Source organism: Nicotiana sylvestris, chromosome 11 (genome assembly GCF_000393655.2).
Source record: "Nicotiana sylvestris chromosome 11, ASM39365v2, whole genome shotgun sequence".
Taxonomy (NCBI): domain Eukaryota; kingdom Viridiplantae; phylum Streptophyta; class Magnoliopsida; order Solanales; family Solanaceae; genus Nicotiana; species Nicotiana sylvestris.
The window spans coordinates 102,968,545-102,993,887 of record NC_091067.1 but is presented as its reverse complement, the minus strand read 5'-3'; the positions used below and the strand labels follow the sequence as shown (position 1 = coordinate 102,993,887).

General features: G+C 40.2%; 1 protein-coding gene across 1 annotated transcript; it reads left to right on the top strand.

The window, feature by feature from the left end:
* Nucleotides 1–24,644: 24,644 nt before the first annotated feature.
* Nucleotides 24,645–25,049, top strand: LOC138881424 (uncharacterized). The gene has a single exon (XM_070161647.1). The coding sequence runs from the start codon at nt 24,645–24,647 to the stop codon at nt 25,047–25,049; it is 405 nt and encodes a 134-aa protein (XP_070017748.1).
* Nucleotides 25,050–25,343: the final 294 nt, after the last annotated feature.

Sequence of the window (25,343 nt, the reverse complement as noted above, 5' to 3'; positions counted from 1 at the left end):
TGTCATTGCCATTTGGGCCTGTGACTCAGGCCCAATAATTCTTTCGTTCGCCCATTGATAAGCAGGCTTGGCTAGTAAGTGCTAAAGATAGAAGCAGAAGTTTAATTAGGTAGTTTGTGTTAATTAGTTAAGGCTCCGAGATAATTGTTAATTTAATCTTATTTTGCTTTTTCAATTAATGATGGCATGTGATTTGAACAACAATAATGTTTAGTATCAAGAATAGTTCATTTGTGGTACTCAATCGGTAATTGTTGGATTTCCTAAAATGACTTGCTCTGTGAATTTGAAAGCAATTGACTGATATTTTGTGCTATGGTTGGATTCGAAATGGGATCCCATGATCTGCTGAAGCGGCCTGCTCCCAATTTGGGCTCTCATTTGGGCCCAGTATGATTTGGCTCTAAGAATTACTAGTACGGGACAGCTTTGCACCTCGCAGGTTATTGGGCCTCACGCCCATCCCAAACTGCCTTTAAACCTTCAGCCCTTCGTCATTCCTAATCAACTTAGGCAGTAGTAGAATTCTAACTCCTTAAGTGTTCGAATAATCAAATTTCTTAAGTTAAGGGGGTGCGCCATATTAGGCAAAGCATATAGTTCATGGCTTCTCGAAATTTAGTTTAAATTCCCTTTTTAAATTAGATTCGAGGTGCGCTGTGCCAAACAAAAATGGCAATTGCATGGCCCTTGTATTAAAATAATCGTTCGGGATGGACTAAGTCACAATCCCCAGCGGTGCTCTACCCCACGCTCATCATTTAGCGTGTAAGTCACCTCAACATAGAACAACGATGTGTAATCCGGGGTTTCAAATCCTCAGGACAGTATTTACAATCATTACTTACCTCTATCCGATCCAAACTCTAGCCCGCGATGCCTTTGCCTCTCGAATCAGACTCCGGATGCTCCAAATCTAGCCGAAATCAGTACCAAACCATCAAAATGTTCTAAGGGAACAAAGCCCATTCGAAAATAATCAAATTACCATAAAATTCCGGAAATTGGTCAAACCCGACCACCGGGCCCACATCTCGGAGTTAGACAATTTCCCGATTTAGATATAACAAATAACCAACGATCGTAGTTTGTTTTAAGCACATTTAATATACCATTACAATTGTGGACATGTCCGTGTGACATGATTGTGATTTCTAAAAACAACACAGGAGTATGCGTTCGCGCAGCTTCAGCCAACTTCCTTAATAATAATAAAGTGTCATTAATTGGACACGTTCGCGTGACACGATTTTTTGACACGCCAAACAAATGGGTACACGTATGTGTGACCCATTTCAAGATAATACTCTCTTAATTAAAAAGCGGTAAAAGGTAAATGCACATAGGTTCTAAAATCAGTAACTAAAACAACTTAATAATCTAGGTATGATCAAAGCGATTGTGCTAAAACCACGGAACTTGGGAATGTCTAACACCTTCTCCCGGGTTAACAAAATTCCTTACTTGGATTTCTGTATTCGCAGACTGTATAACAGAGTCAATCTTTTCCTCGATTCAGGATTTAAACAGGTAACTTGGGACACCATAAATTATCCCAAGTGGCGACTCTGAATTTAATAAAAATAATCCTGTTTCGATTGTCACTTAAATTGGAGAAAGTTCCCTATACCCTCTCAGGGGTAGGAAAAAGGAGGTGTGACAGCTCTAGCGACTCTACTGGGGATCGAACCCAGAATCTCTGGTTCAGGGTTCAAGAATTCGAGCTTGGTAAATGATTTTTTTACTTGGCTTCATTTATTGTTGATATACTGTATTTTGTGAACCTTTTGTGCTAAATGCTATCTGTCTACCGCTTTAATATTGTTTGAATTGTATATAATTGTCTTCCTACGCTACCCTTCTGAGTCTTCTGAAAATGGTGCACATGTTTGCGTGGCCCGCTTTTTCTATAGAAATTGTACCAAATAGAATGAGGTTGGTCAAGCGACAAGGCCGGGTAGACTTCAGTGCTCCCGGTACGTCACCCCCTCCTCAGCCCCAGTTGTCAGCTCGGGTACCCCAAGTCTAGACCAAAGCCTCAGAATTTAAACCTAGAAAAATACAACTTCATGCCGGATCCCTTGTAGGAACGTTTGTTTGCATCATGTGCATTTGACTTAGGGGACTCAACACAGGGGTTGGGTCCGTCTAGGACAGGTGTGACCAAAATAACAGACCATCTTGATGCATTCTATGTGCTATGTGAACATTTATTTGTTTTGGCTTGCATGCTGATCGGCTAGGGAAAATAAAGCAAAGAGAAAAACCAAGAGTGATATAGGGAAGAAATAAAGCCCGGTTCTAAAGAAAACCCCGGTATTTGAAAACGTTCCGAAACTCTGCCAAAATTTTCAAAAAGAGTTATTCCAAAAGATTCAAACACTGTGTTCTTCCAAATATGTCAAAACTGACCGAACTACGCAGGTCTGATTCTCACCGGATGTGGGATACGTAGGCAACCTACATAAGGTTCGGCCTTATTTTTGAATAAAAAAAGAAAAAGAGAGTCAGTGGTCAAGTAAATACAGTCTGGATTTTTTGTCAAAATAAGCCGATCCAGCTTCGATAATGTCTTAAACCGTTCTTGCTGAGATAGCCTTAGAGTATTTTTTTTAGTTGTCAAAAGGCTATTTTCGTAAAAGAACGAACAAGTTTGTGGAGTGTCATAATGTAATCCTCCCCAGCCTCAAAATTCATGAGAAATTGGGAAGGGGCCACACTTGCAAAAATAGTCATTTGGCTTAAATTGGCATATAGGGGAAGAAATTATGGTCCTTTGATCTGTTTACAAAAAGGTCCACTAAAGTCAACCCTAACCTTAACCATCCACAGGAACAAATGAATACCATTCAGGATCTGCCAGAAGTGGTCAGGGAACAGGCTCAATTGCACTTGCGTATGTGGTGGAATGATCTAGATGAAGATGGTCAGAAATGGATAAAAAAGCAATTGGGTGCCCTTATAAACATTTCTGAGATTAAACCACGGGCAGATCTGATCAAGGCCCTGGTAACTTTCTGGGATCCTGTCCACATTATCTTTCATTTCTCAAACTTTGAGATCACTCCTACTTTGGAGGAAATGGACGGGTACATTGAGTTTGGACGGGATTGAGGAAGCAACAACTTATATTTCCAAGGGCTTCGTCGGTGCACAAGTTCTTTGACCTCCTGAATATTAGTAAACAGACGAATAAAGACCGTGTGAGAAATGAGTGTTGTTCTTTCCATTTCTTATACTTCAGGTTCGGGTATTCTGCTAGTTTCGAAACGCATGAAAAGGGTCTAAGCAACAAACAAGATAAGGGCTGTTGGCAAATTCATCGCCGGTTTGCATTCATTATGGCATTCTTGGGGATCATGGTTTTTCCAAATGAGAAAGGGACGGTGGATATTCATATGGCTGGAATTGCACAAATCCTCACTACCAAGGAAGATCATACACTTGCCCCATTAGTGCTGGCGGATATTTATCGAGCATTGACTTTATGCAAAGTAAGGGCTCAATTCTTTGAAGGTTGCAACATCCTTCTGCAAATGTGGTTGATCGAGCACCTTCGCCATAATCCCAGATTCATGAGTTATGGTTCGATCCTAGGTAACTTCATCACCAGCTACGAGGAGAGGGTAAAGGATTACAATGCACCCGAAGGGTTTGAAGCATGGGTCGCCCACTTAAAATTCTCAACGCAGGTCAGGTCGAGTGGACTATAGGATGGATCCCGAGGACAAAAGCCATATATATGACTGCTACCAAGGGCTACCTGAGGTTAATGGGTGTAAGGAGTATTCAGCCATATGCACCGCAGAGGGTCTTGAGGCAATTGGGAAGGTATCAGATTGTGCCCAAAGACGAAGATCTAAGCACTCAGGTCATAGAGTTACATCCAGAAGCTGCATTGCCCGAGGTTGTAGTTCAGTAGGATTGGAATAGCTGCCGGTATCTAAAAAATGGCACCCAGGTACCGGACATTGCCAGGGTGAAGTAGATCCAAATTATGTTACTTGGTATGAGAAAATGTCTTGTGTAAACAACGAGTCAGAGCCCGAGAGGCCCGCCAAAAGGCCTCATGTTCAAGCCTTTGATGACAAAATTCAGGAGAGGTTAGCCTGGGGGGGGGGGGAAGGAAAAGGAATATAAGGCCACCATCCATGACCTATGAGAAGAGTTGAGAAAAGTCACCTTCAACAATGATTTGCAGGCACAAGAGGCCGAGGGTGAGAGGAGAAGATTGGTGCGAGAAAATGAAGCTCTCAGAGCCCAGGTTCGATAGTTGAAAATTGAAGCCGAGAACCCAGGCCGAAGCAGGAAAGATGAAAGACTCATTTATAACCTTACTCAAAAGGTACGTGACTATGAAGATGGTCTGCAGAAAGTTGAGACTGAACTAGCAAAAGCACAAGCAAGGTTGGCTAAAAGCGCCAATAGGCGTGCAACTTTCATTCAGCAGATGAAAGAAAGATATGAAAGATGGCTCACAGGTTGGGAAAAGGAAATTGGCAACCTCTAGGGTGAAATGGCTAAACAAGCAAAAACATTTAAGGCTGAAAGAGAACATTGTTATGCCGTAACGGCATGGTTGGAAGAGGATTTGCGGCACTTACAAGAACAAAACCACGCTGCCATTCAGGTCTTAGAGGCTAGATCCCGTCAGATTGGCCGTCTGTAACAAGAGAAGGGCATCATGAGAGAGAGAGTTCGAAGGATTGCTGACTACATTACCATGAAGTGCAGTATGTGTGAGGACATGCCAAGGTCCATGTTTTTCGCCACTGTAATGATCTTCGTCCGTCAAATAATGGAAGAACTCTATCGGCTCCAAGATGAGTTTATATTTTCTTTCTTCTGGAGTTTGTCATTTGTTTTTGAGTCTGTATTTTCTTTTGTTGGAGTATGATAGCTTATTTTGGAGTCTGTATCTCGTTCTCTCATTAGAGTCTGTTAGTTTCTTTGGAGTCTGTTAGTTTTGAGTCTTTGTAATAGTGTTTGCTTTTTATGAAAATTGAAAATCCCAAAATATTTTGTTATTTATTTTTATCTCTCCCAAAACTACGCTTGGTCTGATTCATACGAGGTCATGATACGTAGGCAATCTCCATAGGATTCGACCGTAACCCTAAGAGAAAGAAAGGAAAGGAAAAACAAGAGAAAAAGAAAAGAAAAATAGAGAAAAATAAGAAAACCAAGAGAAAGAAACAATGGCAAAACAAGAGGGAAATGAGAGGATAAAAACAAAGAGAAAGCAAGGGCAAGAGTGAAAAGACGAAAAGAAAAAGAAGAAAAATGGAAAAGAAAAACCGGGATGACGTAAACAGTTGATCAAATGCATAATAGAAACGGTTAACTGCTTAGGTGCATTCATTCCACAAAATGTACGGTTACCAGTTTGTTAAAGCACTAATAATTAACAAGGTTGTTGTTGATATACTGAGTCCAGACAGGTGGTTAGTTGATTGGCATTCTGGCAACTTACTCCTACAACACCCGGTCAAAAGACAAACTGAACATGGCCAACCAAGAACTGGAGACAAGCATTGTCGATCCGTCAAAAGAGGTGGATGAATCGGAGGTTAATTTGAAAGATGACTTATATAAGCTGAAGCAGCAAATGACTGAAATGTACCAGGCCTGGGCAAAGGGGCATCCACCACTGGTTTATCCCGCCAACCCTGCTTATATCCCACCATTGGCTCAACCTCAGGAACCTCCCACTGTGAACTCGTCTCCAGCCTTTTCTCTCTACCAACAATGTTTCGGCACCACTTCCCATACTTTCCAATCTCTACCACCCAAACAAGTCCCATACCCTCCTTTACTAGTCACTCATGTCTTTGTGGCACCTCCACTTGCTGCATTACAACGATCTTCCAGTGAGCCTCTGTTCCGGACTCATGACAACCAGTACCACCCCCCCCCCCCCCCCCCGAGCCCACCTTCAAAGTTCCAGAACCATATTCTTACACCCCTCATCTTGATCTCCCGGCAGAGACTAAGAAGCCACTCAAAAATGTTGAACATGAGGAGATGATCAGAAAGGTCAAAAGCTTAGAACAGTCGTTCAGAGATATGAGGGTATTGGGAGGTCAAGTAAGCGTGGCTTACAAGGACTTATGTTTGTTCCCAGATGTTCAGTTACCAGCAGGGTTTAAGATGCCCAAGTTTGATCTATACGACGGGCATGGTGGTCCAGTAGCACACTTGAGAGGGTTTTGTAGAAAGATGAGAGGAGCAGGCGAAAGAGATAAGTTACTAATGGCATATTTCAGCCAAAGTCTGAGTGGATCGGCATTAGAATGGTATACCAGAAAAGATCACAGCAGGTGGTACACATGAGATGATTTGGCCCAAGCCTTCGCTTGCCATTTTCAGTACAATCTTGAAATTATCTCAGACCGTCTGTCATTGACGAAGATTGAGAAAAATCCCGGCGAGAGTTTCAGGAAATATGGATTCCGTTGGAGGGAGCAAGCAGCAAGGGTTGACCATCCGATGAAAGAAAGTGAGATGGTTGATTATTTCTTGCAGGCCTTGGAGCCCACTTATTTTGGTCATTTGGTGTCAGCAGTGGGCAAGTCCTTTAATGAGGTTGTAAAAATGGGAGGGACTCAAGTCCAACAAGATCATGAGTTATTCAGCAATCAAAGCGACCACCCAGGCCATTCAAAACGGTACTGGAGGTGTACTTGGGAAAAAGAAGAAAGAGGATATTGCGACAGTCGAGTTAGAAACATGGGTCGGATCCAGGGACTCTTCACGTTACTACAACCAGCCTCGACCCTATTACCAAATCTACCCCCACATTCCATATAGCCCACCACAACACTATTACCCACCACCAGATCCCCACTTTTCTGTCCATTATGCACAAACATACCCTCAACATCCTGCCCACGCGCAATGGCGTGTGTCAACTCCACCTATCAGGTTTCCGACCCAACCAAGAATTTAAGAACGAGAGGTTGCAGAAGAAGAAAACCTTCACTCCATTGGGAGAATCCTATACCAGTTTGTTCCACTGGTTGAGACAATTGGGTATGCTGAGTCCGATCGAGCCGAAACTGCCAAATCCTCCCCCGAGGAATCTTGATCACTCTGTGAGTTGCGAATATTGTTTTGGTGCTCCAGGGCACGACATAGAAAAATGCTGGCAATTGAAAACAGCTATTCAAGAGCTCATTGATACTAATCGGATTGAGGTCCAAGCTCCGGAGGCACCTAATATCAACCAGAACCCATTGTCGGCCCATCATGAGACAAATATGATTGAGATAGTGCATAAGGAAGGGGAGCCTAAGAAGTTTTCGCAAACTGTCATGATGATTCGGTCCAGTGAAGCCAAGCCGTTTGAAAAGTCAACAAGTGAGAAGTCTGTGATAAAGTTAAATGGGGCAAATAGTGAACCATATGTGGTGGTCAAGAAGGGGTCCTCAAGTGACATTGCAGGGAAACATTAAAGAGCTAAAGTAGTTGTGAGGAGTGGCAAACAAGCCTGTGGTAATTGTGGAGGGTGCCCACATAAACCCTATCATTATCAAGCCGGTAACTCAATTACCGATAGTCAACAACAGGGCGATCCCGTGGAATTATGAACGAGTGACAGTGACTTACAAGGGGAAAGAAGTTAAAGAAGAAGTTTGTGAAGCCCGTGATTTTACTCGATCGGGGATATGCTTTGCCCCCCTAAGAATTGACAAAAGCTAAAAGCTCCAAAGACAACCCAGTGCTAGTGAAGAAAGTTGTGACCGAAGAAGAAGCACAGGAATTCTTGAGAAAGATGAAAGTGTAGGACTACTCCATTGTGGAGCAGTTGAGGAAGACACCAGCTCAGATCTCACTATTGTCAGTATTAATCCATTCAGACGAGCACCGTCGGGCTTTGATGAAGATCCTGAATGAGGCCACGTTCCTGACAAAATATCAGTAAACCACCTGGAAAAGATAGCTAACAAGATATTTGAGGTAAACCGAGTCATTTTTCTGATGATGAGTTACCCATAGAGGACAGAGCATAATAGAGCCCTCTATCTCACGGTGAAATGAGAAGATTTCGTGGTTACTCGAGTACTAGTCGACAATGGTTCTAGTGCAAACATTTGCCCTCTCTCCACTTTGAACAAATTGAAGGTGGATGATGAAAGAATTCACAAGAACAATATCTGCGTTCGGGGATTCGACGGTGGAGGGAAAGATTCAGTCGGGGACATAGTGCTTGAGCTTACAATAGGGCCTGTTTAATTTACCATGGAGTTTCAGGTGCTCGATGTGGCTGTTTCTTACAATCTTCTATTGGGTCGGCCCTGGATTCATGCTGCAAAAGCGGTCCCGTCTACTCTGCATCAAATGGTCAAGTTTGAATGGGATAGACAGGAAATTATTGTGCATGACGAGGATAATTTGTGTGCCCACAGTGATGCCATTATTCCGTTCATAGAGTTTGAAGACGACAAGGGGCCATGGGTTTATCAGGTTTTTGACACGGTGTCGGTAGAGAAAATTCCAGAAGGGAAGTGCGTTCCAGTGCCAAGGGTAGCCGCTGCAGCAGTCATGGTAGCCGTTGAAATGTTGAAAAATGGTTTTGTACCAGGCAAGGGTTTGGGTGCATCTCTACAAGGTATCGTACATCCGGTGTCTTTCCCCAAAAACATGGATACATTTGGTTTGGGGTTCAAGCCCACAGTTGCGGACATGCAAAGAGCTAGAAAACTGAAATAGAGGGCATGGGTCCTCCCAAAGCCCATCCCACGTCTCTACAGATCATTTGTTAGGCCCGGCGCTAAGAAACGCCCAGCAACAACAGTTCCCAGTCCTGTGGTTGGTCCTGATAATGAGTTTCTTGAAAGGTTTGAGAAATTATTCGATGAGGTGAACATGGTGGCAGCTAGAGAGGGTTCTAGCAAGGCAGATGTGCAATTTGTTGGGCCCGCTGCAAATATTAACAATTGGGAGGCTACTCCTCTCCCCACCAGGAAGGAGTTTTGGTAGTTTTCTTTGATTTTCTTTCAGTTTATTTGGATTATTCCAGGGTTGTAATTCAGATTCTATGTTCCGTCCGTTTGGATGTATAAACCTTGTTATCTTTTAATTTTAATGAAATGCAATTTCCCTTTTCCTCATTCCTGACAGTTTTATTTTCTTTTCTTCCTTGTACAACTCTTTTTATGTTGGTTTCAATAACATGACATACACGAGGAATCTTCGGCTCAATCTTAAAAGCCAATCTAATTCGGAAATAGTAATTCAAGAAATAGAGTGTGATAATGAATCAGAATACGACGAGGATGAGGCCTTTGAAGAGATTAGTAAAGAACTAAGCCATTTTGAAGAAAAACCCAAGCCTAACCTGAGTGATACAAAAGCAATCAATTTAGGGGGCCCAGACAATATTAGAGAAACTAAGATAAGTGTCCATCTTGAACCTCAACTCAGGGAGGAGATAATTAAAGCATTGGTTGAATACAAAGATATTTTTACATGGTCATATGACAACATGCCAGGTTTAAGCACTGATTTGGTGGTTCACAAATTGCCCATTGACCCGACATTCCCTCCTGTCAAGCAGAAGCTGAGGAAATTTAAAACTGATATGAGTGGGAAGATCAAAGAAGAGGTTACCAAGTAGTTCGATGCAAAGGTTATTCGGGTCACTCGGTATCCCACTTGGTTAGACAATGTAGTACCTTTTCCAAAGAAGGATGGCAAGACTAGGGTATGTGTTGATTACCGTGATCTCAATAAGGCGAGCCCCAAGGACAACTTTCCACTTCCAAATATGCACATTCTGATTGATAATTGTGCCAAACACGAGATTGGATCTTTTGTGGATTGCTATGCGGGCTATCATCAAATCCTAATGGATGAGGAAGATGCAGAGAAGACGACATTCATCACGCCACGGTAATATACTGCTATAGGTTCATGCCATTTGGTTTGAAAAATGTTGGGGCAACTTACATGAGGGCAATGACAACCATATTCCACGACATGATACACAGAGAGATCGAGGTCTATGTGGATGATGTAATTATAAAGTCCAGAAAGCAGTCTGATCATGTGAGGGATTTGAGAAAATTCTTCCAAAGGTTTTGCAGGTACAATCTTAAGCTCAATCCTGCAAAATGCGCATTTGGTGTGCCATCTGGAAAATTGTTGGGGTTCATAGTCAGCCGTCAAGGTATTGAATTGGACCCATCAAAGATCAAAGTTATCCAAGAATTGCCACCCTAAAGGAACAAAACTGAGGTGATGAGTTTATTAGGGAGGTTGAATTACATCAGCAGGTTTATTGCTCAGCTTACGACAACTTGTGAGCCTATCTTCAAACTATTAAAGAAGGATGTTGCGGTCAGATGGACAGATGAGTGTCAAGAAGCATTAGATAAGATAAAGGGGTACTTGTCAAACCCACCTGTGTTGGTGCCACCAGAACCGGAGAGACCTTTGATTCTGTATTTGACGATCCTGGACAATTCATTTGGTTATGTGTTGGGTCAGCATGACATCATCGGCAGGAAGGAGTAGTCTATCTATTATCTCAGCAAGAAGTTCACATCTTACGAGATTAAGTACACCCACCTTGAGAGGACATGTTGCGCCCTAACTTGGGTAGCACAGAAGTTGAAGCACTATTTGTCATCCTACACTACGTACCTCATCTCTCGTTTGGATCCGTTAAAGTACATCTTTCAGAAACCTATGCCTACAGGGAGGCTCGCAAAGTGACAGATCTTGTTCATCGAATTTGGCATCGTCTATGTGACTAGGACTGCAATGAAAGCCCAGGCATTGGCCGATCACCTGGCCGAGAACCCAGTAGACGAAGAATATGAGCCTTTAAACACTTACTTTCCTAATGAAGGGGTAATGCATATTGATGAGTTGGAACCAGTTGAAAAGCCAGGATGGAAACTTTTCTTTGATGGGGTTACTAACATGAAAGGTGTTGGGATATGAGCGGTACTTATTTCTGAAACAGGGTATCACTACCCTATTACGGCTCAGCTTCATTTCTGCTGTACTAACAACATGGCTGAATATGAGGCGTGCATTCTGGGTTTGAGGTTAGCTGTAGATATGGGTGTCCAGGAAGTCTTGGTCTTGGGCGACTCGGACCTTCTAGTGCACCAGATTCAAGGAGAATGGGAAACTCAGGATTTGAAGCTCATACCGTACCAACAATGTTTGCATAATCTTTGTCAGTGGTTTCAATCAATAAAGTTCAGGCATATCCCAAGGATTCATAATGAGGTTGTTGATGCTTTAGCTACTCTGGCATCAATGTTACATCATCCAGATAAGGCTTACGTAGACCCTTTGCAGATTTAAGTCCACGATCAGCATGCTTACTGTAATGTGGTAGAGGAAGAACTTGATGGTGAGCCTTGGTTTCACAATTTCAAGGACTATATCAGGATGGGGGTGTATCCGGTACAAGCCACAGGTGATCAAAAGAGAACAATTTGGCAGTTGGCAAGCAGATTTTTCTTCAGCGGAGGGGTTTTGTACAAAAGGACTCCGTATCTTGGATTGTTGAGATGCATAGATGCTAGACAGTCCACAACTATCATGACTGAGGTACATTCTGGAATCTGTGGACCGCATATGAGCGGGTACGTGCTGGCAAAGAAGATTCTCCGAGAAGGTTATTATTGGCTCACTATGGAGTGAGATTGTATCAGTTTTGTGCGCAAGTGTCACTAATGTCAGGTGCACGAAGATTTGATTCATTCTCCGCCATCTGAATTGCATACAATGTCCGTACCGTGGCCCTTCGTTGCTTGGGGCATGGATGTCTGAGCCAATAGCATCTAATGGGCACAGGTTTATTCTATTGGCCATTGATTATTTCACCAAGTGGGTTGAAGCTAAATCTTTCAAGTCTGTGACTAAGAAAGCAGTGGTCAATTTTGTGCACTCAAACATCATTTGTCGGTTCGGGATCCCAAAGGTGATTATTATAGATAATGGCGCTAATCTCAATAGTCATCTGATGAAAGTTGTATGTCAGCAGTTCAAGATTACGCATCACAATTCCACCCCTTACTGCCCCAAGGTGAATGGAGCAGTCGAGGCGGCCAACAAGAACATAAAGAAAATACTTCAGAAAATGGTGGAGGGTTCTAGACAGTGGCATGAAAAGCTGCCTTTTGCATTGTTGGGTTATCGCACTACTATTCATACTTCAGTAGGGCAACTCCTTATGTGTTGGTATATGACACTGAAGCAGTGATACCCGCGGAAGTTGAAATCCCATCCCTTCAGATTGTCGCTGAGGCCAAAATTGATGATGACGAGTGGGTCAAAACCCACCTGGAGCAATTGAGTTTTATCAATGAGAAAAGGTTAGCAGCAGTGTGTCATGGCCAGTTGTATCAACAGAGAATGGCAAGAGCTTATAATAAGAAGGTGCGTCCACGGAAGTTTGAAGTGGGTCAGCTAGTATTGAGACGTATCCTTCCACATCAGGCAGAAGCGAAAGGCAAGTTCGCCCCAAATTGGCAGGGGTCGTTCATCGTGACAAGAGTGTTGTCCAATGGTGCTTTGTATTTAACAGATATAGAAGGCAAATGTGTAGAAATGACCATCAATTCTGATGCAGTCAAAAGATACTATGTATGATTTCTTTGGTTAAATTGGGTTTATTTGTACTTGGCATATTTTGGAGATTGGAATGACGAAGGCATTTTGTTCTGCTATCTAAACACTTTATCTTTTGTTACCCCTTTTGAGCCTTGTTTATTTTCTTTCATACACCTCTTTTGGAATCAGTGGCAAAATTCAGAAATGCGAGAACAAATGATAAGTAAAAGAAAGAAATGAAAAGAGAAGGAGAAGAATGAAAAAGAAAAGGAAAAAAAGAAAAAGAAAACAAAACTACAAAAAGAAAAAGGAAGAGAAAAGAAAAGAAAAGAAAAATCGCAACAACGAAGCAATTTCTATGACATAAACTACGTTCGACCTGATTCCTTTTAAGGATACGTAGGCATCCTCACGGTTCGATCCCATCAAAATAAAATCCCAAAAGTCCTCAAGCAAAGAAATCGGGGTAGAAGTTATGGTTGTTGCAAGAAATCTGATTCCAAAAATTGTAATTTTGAACCCACCTGAGTTGTTTTGAGCCTTTGATACCTTTTTTTCTAACCCTATCCAAAAACCCACATTACGGTCCAAATAAAGACCTTCCGATCAATCTTTGAGGGATGCCAAGTCGAGCAAGTAGAGGTGATTCGTATCAGGGGCAGCACTCTTGTCCAGGCAGGAAAAAATAATAAAAATGAGAGAGTTTTATTGGTGAAAACCCTCACGGGCACCTTGAGGTGAAAGTGAGTTGAGAGATGAACAAATGAGAGAGGCTTGTTGGTGAAAACCCTTCAGGGCACCGCAGGCCGAACAAGGTCAAGGTTTTGGTGAAGAAGTCAGGTTATGGAAATTTCGGGGCAATAAAGTATGGCAATTGAAAGTTGATTGGTTGGACCGATTGGGCCGATTAATCCGAAATGCATGTCATGATAATTGGTGCCAGCTGCTCCACTCAGATAAGTCTCTTTTCTTTTTTTCCCTTCAGATAGTCTTCCCGTTTTGGATTTTGCTTATCCTTAACTCTGAAAGTCATTGCATTTCATTTCTTTTGGGTTTATTTCTCTAAAATGTTCCCAATGTCAGTTTTGTTTAAGAAAATAAGAAGAAATTTCAAAGCCTACTACAAACTTCCAAAGTTGCACAAGGCGTAGGGCAGCCAAGGCATTGCTAGAGGTAGTATGATGTGAAATGGGATATAAAGTGCCAGTGAAAGTTCCATCGGCGGAATGATTCAGTAATTTCATGGGAGATGCAGAAATTCAGTAAAAGGGGTCAGAGGTGAAACAACGGTTCGTGTATAGAACACTCCGATTATCTGAGGTCACGTGGGTTGAAAATAAGTCAGAAAGCCAAGCGGTTCTTGGCCAGTCCAGGGGAAGTCAGTCAAAATGAAGCACGACAACAGGGAGGCCGCTTTCAGCAAGAATGCCATCAGTTAACCACCACATTTTAAACTGACAAGATTTTTCTTTGAATGAAACAGGGGCAGAAAGTTTCGTTTGTTTTGGGAAACCCTCCATAAAGAAAGGCGAGCACCAAACAGGTTTGACTGTAAACTCTCAGGTCCCGCCTGGATAATGGGATTTAATTCGAAGTTCTCAAGACTCTCCTAAAAATGGGACCTAGTTTAAAGTTCAAAACAATCATAAGTAGTAAAATCTAGCATAAATGTACCCCAAGGAATATAAGATGGTTTCAAAGTTTGCATGTTTAGATATGATTCAATTAGGAGTTTTCAGGGCCTTCCTAAATAATGGGACCTAGCTTTAGGATTTCCATCAGATAACAAGATGTAGCATAAGTTCTGTTGTAGGGTAATATAATTTAGCCGTAAAACAGTCACTCTTAAGATAAAACTTAATTTTTGATTCTCAGGACCCTCTTGGATAATGGGATGTAGCTTTAATACTTTCTTAGATAAACAAGATGTAGCGGAAGTAATACCATTAGAAGATATAATTTATATTTAAAACTAATCGTTTAACTGGAAGCTGTCAGGACCCTCTTGGATAACGGGACCTGACTTTCAAATTCTTAGTAATATTTGGTAATATGATTCAGTTTAAAACTCACATATGTGGCCAGCTGCCAAACTGGGGCAGAAGTTTTCTTTGTTTTTGTCTATTTTGTTGAAATCAGGTGCCCACATGGAGAATAAGGGAATACATTTCAAATTTCAGCAATCAGGCGCCCACCTGGAGAACAAGGGAAGATATTTCAAGTTTCAGCAATCAGGCGCCGACCTGGAGTACAAGGGAATACATTTCAAGTTTCAGCAATCAGGCGCCCACCTGGAGAACAAGAGAATACATTTCAAGTTCAGCAATCAGGCGCCCACCTAAAGAACAAGGGAATACATTTCAAGTTTCAGCAATCAGGCGCCCACCTGGAGAACAAGGGAATACATTTCAAGTTCAGCAATCAGGCGCCCACCTGGAGAACAAGGGAGTATAGTTCAAGTTTTAGTTTTCAAGTTCTTACTGATATTTGGAAACATGCCAAATTGGGGCAGAAGTTTTCTTTGTTTTTGTCTATTTTGTGGAAATCAGGCACCCACCTAGAGAACACGGGAATACATTTCAAGTTGAAATCAGGCGCCCACCTAGAAAACAAGGGAATACATTTCAAAGTTCAGCAATCAGGCGCCCACCTGGAGAACAAGGGAATACATTTCAAGTTCAGCAATCAGGTATCCACCTGGAGAAAGGGAAGACATCTCAGAATACAATCCAAGGCGGCAACAAGGGGATTCCACCGGGAGAATACAAGTCAACAAGGCAACAAGAACCACAAAAGCAAATTTGAAGATATAGATAGGATTTTGTAATGCATAGATCACAGTCTAGGCTAGCTTCTTTTTATTTTATCATGGTGTAATAAGGGGTTCAATAAGCAGTAGCAGCAACAGCAACAGTGAAATCACAGCTTCATGGTAGTCCTAGATACCAGACATTCCCGAACTACACTGACCTAATTCCTTTATAGCCAAGGATATGTAGGCAACCTCGGAAGCAGGGCGCGGTCAAATCTTTCAAAAATGCTTCCCACGGAGTATTCAAACGGGCAAAAATCGCTTGTATCCGCTCACTTTATCTTTGCACGAAAACTCTTCATGTCTCCGAGCAAAGAGGGGCAGCTGTGAGCACGTGATTTTTGCCCTATATTAATTACTCCCATAAATTCAAAACAAAATAATTTCTTTCATTGTTTGCAATTTTGTGGATTTTCGTGGCATTTTCTGTTAATGGTTTGCATTTTTGTTTGTGCATTTTAATTAGTGAAAAATATAAAAAATGTGTTGCATGTGCATTTAGGAGTTAATTTTTCATTTTAGGAATTATTTAGTAATTAAGTTGTTTTATAAAAAAGGAAAATCACAAAAATAGTCATTTTGCACCCTTTAATTTTAATGTTTAATTTTCGAGTAGTTTTTCTTTAATTTATTAATGGTGTTAATTATTTAAGATTAGTTAGTTTTCTTAATGAGTTGGTTTGTAATTTAGGATTTTTAGTTTTAATTTTCAAGAAAAAAGAAAGGGAATTAATAGGAAATGGAGGAATTGGACTTAGAGACTCAGAATTGGGCCAGTCCAATACCAAGGCCCAATTATTTCCCACCGATTTGCCCAAGTCCAGTCCCCAAACCCGGTCCGCCCCCACCAGCAAACCAAACGACGCCATTTAGGCCTTTCCATCCCACCGTTGGATCAACAAGATCCAACGGACCAGAACTAATCCCTCCCCCGTATATAACTGTCTGAACCACTACCCCCCTCTCATCGACCCTCTCTCACCCTCGTCTCTTCAGAGACCGCCCCCAACCTTAATCCGCCGCCCCTTTTTTCCCCACCTCGAGCCCGGCGGCGCCTACTCCAATCCCACCCAAATTAACACCAAACAACCATCACACCCTCCTCTTTCCAAATCCCGAACCAGTTTCCCTCATATGTCCCCGGACTTGCCCGAATTTCAGATCAAAGCTCAACCCTAAATCAAAGAAAAGATGGTTATCAAGGTTTCGAGTCCTTTGAGGTTGAGATGGACTTCCTTCGTGTTGTTTTCAGTCGAGAACATGCGACTGAGGTCTATTTCGGCCGCAGAGTATGGGGGATTCTGTGGAGAGGGTAATCTAACTCAGATTCGCTTTGGTAAGTCCAATTTCTCAGTCATTTCCTCTCTTAATTTCTTTTATTTTTCCCTCTCTTTCCTTAGTTTTCAAATCATTGCTGCATGTGGTTTGTTTTATTTTTGTGGAATCAGCATCAATTATTAGCTTCTCTGTTCTGTTCAAATTTGTTAAACTAGTGTGTGTCTAATTTCTTTGTTTTAATTTTTGGGCCGTGTTGAGTTGTTGGTTCAGGAGTTCGAATTGTATCTTTTTCTTTCTCGTTTCCAATGAATTGTAGAGTTAGACATGGGCCTAAAGAAGGGGATTGGCCCAGGTCTTGATAGAAATCGTGTGGTTTGGTTCAATCTACTAGGTCAACTTGACCCGTATTTGGTTTTAAGAGTAATATTCAGGGGTTTGAGGGGTAAGTTGGGTAATCTGCTTAGGGGAATCTTGGTATAACTGAATTGAGAAGCTTCTAGGAAGCTGGGTGGGGGGTTTAAGTTGATTTTCAGATGTTTAACTAAGGCTATCTAGGCAAAAACAAAAATTGGAAAAGGGCCTAATTGCAAAGCTGAACTTTTCTAGGCCGCCCTACTTCCTTGCCTATAAAGGCATGTTTTCCTGTCTTTCAAGGGAGAGAATGGAGAAAAAAATTCAAAAAAATACAAACGGTTGTTTTTACTGTTCCATTGAAATTGCTTCAGTGATTTTTGATTCTTTTCTTTAATTTTTGAAAAATACTGATTTCTCATTTGGGGTTGGAATGGATTGAACTTGGCTTGAAGAAGTTTGTTTTGAAGTTTGAGTCACTTTTTGATTGAAGCTAAGTTCTGATTGTTGCACATAACATGTTGGGGTTTGAAATTGGTTTATTGATGTATTGCTGGTGCTGATTTCTACTGTTAGTACTGCTAATCCCTCATTGTTTCTTTGTTCCTTCAATATCCAGGTACATATGCTTGAAACCTATGTAAATTGATGCTCAAAGTTGGAGAGTTAAGAAATGGAAGTGGATTTTCTGAAGATTGAACATTAGAATGTTGGCTCATAGCTTAGTTTATTTTCCTTTTTTTATATGAATTTCCCCTGTTACATGTCCTTCTTAAGTGCTATGTGTTTATTATAGGATTTGAGTATGCTTCCGTTGAGGTATAGATGACTCTGAATATGTTAGACTTTATATAGGATATGCTAAATGAATCAGTAATTGGATTTTGCATTTCATCATGTAATTTAAGTCAAAGGGGACTGTGCTAAAACTATTTTTCTGATTAGCTGGTTTTATTTTCCTTACAAGTCCTTTTGGGCATGTGTTGTTAATGATCTTCAGAGTTTTTGGACGTACTAGTTATTGAACAATGATGTTGTTTGCTAAGATATATTTGCTGGTAAACTGTAATTGTTTCATATCAGTCTAGACTTGATGCTGGGTCAGGAGTTTTCAGCATAGCTCTTTCTAAAGTTTCCGAGACCTTTAAGTTGAGAGTGTGAACTCCTTTACAAAAAAGTGGCTTGTCGTTGCAATTTGGGCCTGTGACTCAGGCCCAGTAATTCTTTCGTTCGCCCATTGATAAGCAGGCTTGGCTAGTAAGTGCTAAAGATAGAAGCAAAAGTTTAATTAGGCAGTTTGTGTTAATTAGTTAAGGCTCCGAGATAATTGTTAATTTAATCTCATTTTGCTTTTTCAATTAATGATGGCATGTGATTTGAACAACAATAATGTTTAGTATCAAGAATAGTTCATTTGTGGTACCCAATCATTAATTGTTGGATTTCTTAAAACTACTTGATCTGTGAATTTGAAAGCAATTGACTGATATTTTGTGCTATGGTTGGATTCGAAATGGGATCCCATGATCTGCTGAAGCGGCTTGCTCCCCAATATGGGCTCTCATTTGGGCCCAGTGTGATTTGGCTCTAAGAATTACCAGTACGGGACAACTTTGCACCTCGCAGGTTATTGGGTCTCACGCCCAGCCCAAACTACCTTTAAACCTTCAGCCCTTCATCATTCCTAATCAACTTAGGCAGTAGAAGAATTCTAACTCCTTAAGTGTTCGAATAATCAAATTTCTTAAGTTAAGGGAGGTGCGCCATATTAGGCAGCGCATATAGTTCATGGACCATCGAAATTTAGTTTAAATTCCCTTTTTAAATTAGATTCGAGGTGCGATGTGCCAAACAAAAATGACAATTGCATGGCCCTTGTATTAATTTCCCAATTTAGATATAATAAATAACCAACGATCGTGGTTTGTTTTAAGCACGTTTAATATTCCATTACAATTGTGGACACGTCCGCGTGACATGATTGTGATTTCTAAAAACAATACCGGAGTATGCGTTCGCACAGTTTCGGCCAAACTTCCTTAAAAATAATAATGTGTCATTAATTTTGGACACGTTCGCGTGACACGGTTTTTTGACACGCCAAACAAATGGGTACACGTACGCGTGACTCATTTCAAGATAATACTCTCTTAATTAAAAAGTGGTAAAAGGTAAATGCACATAGGTTCTAAAATCAGTAACTAAAACAACTTAATAATCAGGTATGATCAAAGCGACCGTGCTAAAACCACGGAACTTGGGAGTGCCTAGCACCTTCTCCCGGGTTAACAGAATTCCTTACCCGGATTTCTGTATTCGCAGACTGTATAACAGAGTCAATTTTTTCCTCGATTCGGGATTTAAACCAGTGACTTGGGACACCATAAATTATCCCAAGTGGCGACTCTGAATTTAATAAAAATGATCCTGTTTCGATTGTCACTTAAATTGAAAAAAAACTTCCTATACCCTCTCGGGGGTAGGAAAAGGGAGGTGTGACAGTGACCTATTCCAAAACAATTTTTGGGCCCTTGATAAAATCTCCTTTGAAATCCCCACTTTCATATCTACAAAAATTCTATCTATTGCGTTTCCCCACAGTGGCCTCTCTGATAGGTTATACTGGACTCATTCTTCAAATGGTACATTTTCCACTAAGTCTTGCTACAACCTCCTTGCGAACTCTGCTAATGCCATAACTGGACAAATCTTTGACTGGATTTGGGCCTTAAAATGCCCCAATAAAATCAAGGCTTTTCTTCCATAATAGAATTCCTACCAGAACCTATCTAAATTCCCTTGGTATAAACATTGATCCTACTTGTACAATCTGTCAGAAAGATGTAGAGAACACTGACCACATCTTTCTTCATTGTGGAAATGCTCTAGTTTTCTGGCACTCTCTCTTTAACTTGAATAACTTTAGAATCCCTTACACTCCTAATGAGCAGTGGCTCCTTTCCCTTAAAAATCTGAACCCTCCTACCATATATTGTTCCGGCTTACCAACCAACTTTATGAAATGGAAAAATATTTTTTCCTTCATAATTTGGAACCTTTGGACTACCAGGAATAGGAACAATTTTAATAACACAAACCTCTCTCTAACTTCCTTCACAATAAAGAATCAAGTCATGGAATATAGGTTCCTAACTGAACAAACTACCAACATCGCAAAAACCCTTCAGGTGAGGATTTCTTGGCATGCACCCCCTATAGGTTGGTATAAACTCAATACTGATGGATCCTTTCATAGTACTGAGACATCTTCAGGTATTGGAGGACTGTTCAGGAATGCTGATTCAACTTGGATCCTTGGGTTCATGAAGTCCTATGCATGCGGAACTTCTAGCTCTCCATCAAGGACTGATTTATGCAGCTTCAGAGCACTTAACTCCACTAGAAGTGGAAATTGATTCCACTGATGTTTTAAATTGTTTTGACAAGGGGTCACTGATCTACAATAATATTATCTCTAACTGCAGATGGTTGATACACAAGCTGGGATAAGTAACTCTCCGCCATAGCTGCAGAGAAGCCAATAGAGCAGCACATCTACTAGCAAAAGAAGGAGCTAAACAAACCATCAGGAATAACCTAGTATGTTATCATAATCCTCCCAGCTTTGTCATGTCCAGGATGCTTGGGGACAAAAGTGGTGATGGAACAGTTCGTAATATGGCTTTTGATGTTTGTAGCAAACTAGCAGCTCTAGGCAATATTGATGCAATGTTAAGCATCTCTGGTTCTGCCAACTTGGCTTGTAATAACTCTATCCGTACTTAGTATTAATATTATTATCCTTTTGCCTAAAAAAAATTATGAGTATACTAGAAATTATAAAAGTTGATGCAAGCACAAAATATTATTGACAAAAGTTATACAAATCTTAAAGTAGTTTTGTCACTTTGCAACTTATGCATAAAACGCGAATGATGGAAACTCTATCAATATAATATAAATCATTTTCCAATTATTATAAAATCTTATTAATATTAATTTGGTCAACTTCAAGAAAAGACAAAAGAGGCATATACGTATTGCTTATAAGATGTTGTGCTGGGAGAGTAGATCGGAACATCTTGTCTTGCCAGGAGACTTCCTAACCGTAGCTTGTTAAATTAAGGTTCTGTCTTTTTAAAAATCTTTTTCCTTCTAATTATATGCTAAATTAAGCCAAATATTGATACATTTGATTAATTAATTGGGTTGTTGATTAAACAACTGATGCCTTGATTAGAGGACTAATTAGAAATGATTTCAGTCTTTTGGATGGAGTGATGGCACTTGTTACTACCTCTAGCCTAGCCGGCAGCCGCCTAGTGCCATAATTGTTTCACCTTTCAGTATATAATATGATAAATTATAAGGAAATTTCTTTCAGAAGGGGAAACTTTTGGAAAGTGTTAGGTTAATGTCATTATTTGGATAACGAAGAAGAGCAACGTCAGGATCTCGTTTACCGCAGCTTGTAGATGATTTAAAAAAATGTCGTTATCTGGATACGAAGGAGAATACTCACTCATTATTATTGGTATTATTTTTAACGTTCTTATTGTTGTTATTGCTAATACTAGTTTTAGTGTAATTGTACGTATATATCGTGTGAATAAATAAAAACTAATAAATTATTACGCTTATATTCCATATCATTGGTTACACTACTTTAAAATTTTTGTGTAAATATCACTATAACAATATATTTGAGTTACAAAATAAATATCAAAGAAAAAAGTGTCTTGAAAATGATAAATGTTAATTTAATTTAGCTAGCTTAATGATAAGTTATGTGATTTTTGTTTTGATGATTTGACAAACTTCACGAGAGAACCAGATAAGAAACCTAATACAATTAGTTCCTGTGAGTTGAGTGTAACTAATTAGATGTCAGGTTTAGTTCTCAAGTAAATCAGATAAGGGAACAACAGAGGGAATAGATGGAATCAGTTCCTCCGATGGTCGCACAAGTAAATTCTCCAGCTGTTAAAGTTGTTGCATAGTACAACAACACTGTTGAAGCGTGTTAGAGACCGATCACTTCCTTGCATCATCTCTCATGACCTCACACATATATTATCAACATGATGCAAGCTTTTGTCTTAACTCTTGCATGCCTAAATATTTTTTCCTCTCAAGTGTGCAGCCGCCCTTGTTTTCTCAAGAACATTGAAGAACAAAGCAGCTACAAGACAAAGGATCAGATCCCTGCATTGATTATGTCTTAAGTCCTTTAATATTGTTGTGTCTTTGTCTTATGATATTAACTTGTAATTCTTACAACAGCTTTTCAGAAGCATTCAGTGGGATATATTTTAAACAATTATCGTTTTGGTTGCTTTGACTAGAGTTAGTCAAGTGCGGAGCTTTGTAATGGAGTTATTACAAAGGGGCTTACAATAGAGTTATTGAAAGGGTTAAGGGATAAAGAGTTTAATTCCTATATTGGAATAGGTGTAATCTAAAGTTTGCTCAGTTAGTGAAGTTGAAATACTACTGGGGTAGATCGTAGTTTTTAATCCCATAAGCTGAGAGTTTTTCACGTAAATATTGTTGTGTTCTTTATTTACTGTTGTTTACTGTGGGAGCTGATAGAGAACCAGGTTCTCTGTAAAGTTTGGTGAACCCTTAGTTTACATCAATTGGTATCAGAGCAGGTTCTTTCTAAAAGGCTAACACATAGAAAGGATTTACATGGCTGCTCTACCAAACTTTAAAAAAGGACAATCAACTTAAAGACCACCAAGATTCAATGGCCAATACTATAATCGGTGAAAAATAAAAATGCATGATTTTATTATGGCTGAGGATTCATAGCTCAGGGACGTGACCTATGATGGATCTTTTATCCCCATGAAAACCATTGGCGAGGGAACAATTACAGTTCCAAAGACAAGAAAGGAGTACAATGATACTGATTGAAAGGCCATCGAGAAGAACTTCAGTGCAAAAAAGATTCTTGTTTGTGGCATTGGACCAGACGAATACAACCGCATCTCAGCTTGTCAGTCTGCCAAGGAGATATGGGAAGCTATTCAAACTGCACGTGAGGAAACCACTCAGGTCAAGCAGTCAAAATTGATATGCTTACTATTGAGTATGAACTTTTCAAAATGAAGGAGGATGAATTTATTCAGGACATGTATACACACTTTACTTCCATCATCAGTGAGTTTCACTCCCTTGGATAAGTTATCCCAATAAACAAACTGGGCAGAAAAATACTCAGTGTATTACTAGGTTCTTGGGAGAGTAAAGTCAATGTTATCGTAGAAGCCAAAGATTTGCAGAAGTTGAGATGAAGAAGAAGAAGAAAAAGAAGAAGAAGAAGAAAGAAGAAGAAGAAGGATCTTGAAAGAAGAGAGCACAAAAAGGAGAAGAACCTGGTTCTCAAGGCGGACACAATGACTCAAGTGGTGATGACACAGACATAGCCTTTCTCACTCGAAGATTCCAGAAAATGGTTCGTAGAAATGGAGAAATTCCCAATAAAGATAGCTCTGGGAGAAATACCAAAGGATATGATTGTTGTCACAAGCGCGGAAAGCATCAAAGAGTGTCCTCTCCACAAGCAGGACCACTACAAACACAATGCGGACAATGCGGTCAAGAGGAAATCGATCCCCGACAGGAAGCTCAAGAGAAGATATGCCGCTGACAATGTTGTAAAGCAAGTTCTAGCTGCCTGGGGAGATTCCTCTAGTGAATCCGAGGGTAATGATGACCAAGGAGACACATCTATAATGGTTGTTGAAAGTGAATATGCAAAATATGACTCTATATTTTCACTCATGGCAAAATCTAATGATGATGAAGATAATGATGATGATGAGGTAAACTTTTTTGATATTTAAAGAAACTTGAAAACTTACTCTCAAAAGAAGCTGGTGTCGTTAGCAAATGTTTTAATTGATGTTTATCACAATCTCATTAATGATAAAAATTTCTTAACTGAGGAAATTCGAGAAGTAGAATAAGAATGAGATGATTTGGTGGTTGTAGTTGTAGATCTAAAGGAAAAAGTGGAAGAAATAAAGAGATAAAATGCCTTGTTAAAAAACTAGATGGAAAAATGCATGAACACCCATAAAGGAAAGGAACTAGCAAGTGAGGCACAACTTAAGCTTGAAAATGAACTCAAAAATGTCATATTTTCCTGTTGCTAAACTTGAAAAGAATAAACAACTTCATGGGGACTTAAGTAGGGTTAAAACTGATCTAGATAAGTCATTCAAGTGGACTTGGTCCTATGATACAATCACTTTCATGTATAAAAGTAATGGGGGGAATCGGGTTCCAGAAGGCTAAAGCTCTCTATAACCTACATAGCAAGTATGCTACTATGACTGGTAACTGGCTTTGTACTCATTGTGGTCAAACTGGTCATTACAAGGACTCTTGTAAAGCAGATTTCAATCCCAACAGAAAAATAAATTCTTTGTAGAAAAAGTACCCACTACTAAGGAACCTGGTTCTCTGAAAAAGAAATATGTTATGCATGCTTGGACAAAAAGAAGTCTGATTCACTCATTCCATCATTATAAGGGACCGAAACTCATTTGGCTTCCTACGTATAATCTCTTATTTTCGCGTGCAGACAGTAGTGAGGGGAAACAGGAAAAAATGATACATGGATAGTGACTGCTCTAAACACATGACTGGAAGAATGGATAATTTCCTCTCACTTAAGGCCCTGCAAGATGGGAGTGTGTCCTTTGGATATGGCAAGAAGGGATACATTCTGGGAGTTGGAAAGATTGGTAAAACACTCTCCCACTCAATTGAAAATGTGTATTATGTAAATGGCTTGAAATATTGCCTGTCGAGTGTCTCTCAAATCTGCGACAAAGGAAACAAAGTGGAGTTCTTGTCAAAATCCTGTACTATCACCAATATTATAACTGGTGAAGTGGTTCTAATTGCAAAAAGGTTCAAAAACATTTATGTTACAGATTTTGACTCTCTGAATAGTGGTGATCTTACATTCCTAAGTGCCATTGATGATGATGTTGAGTTATGGCATAGAAGACTATGACATAGAAGATTAAGGCATGCAAGTTTTTCTTTGTTGAACAAGCTGATCAAGAAGGACCTAGTTCGTGGGCTACCAAAATGAAATTTCAAAGATCACAAAGTGTTTAATGCGTGTGTGAAGGAAAGAAGTCAGGTCCTCATTCAAACCAACGAAGGAAATGAGCACCTCAAGGTTACTGGATTTTCTTCATATGGATCTGTGTGGACCTATGAGGATACCTAGCAGAGGAGGAATGAAGTACATCTTTGTGATTATTGATGACTACTCCAGATTCACATGGACTTTCTTTCTAAG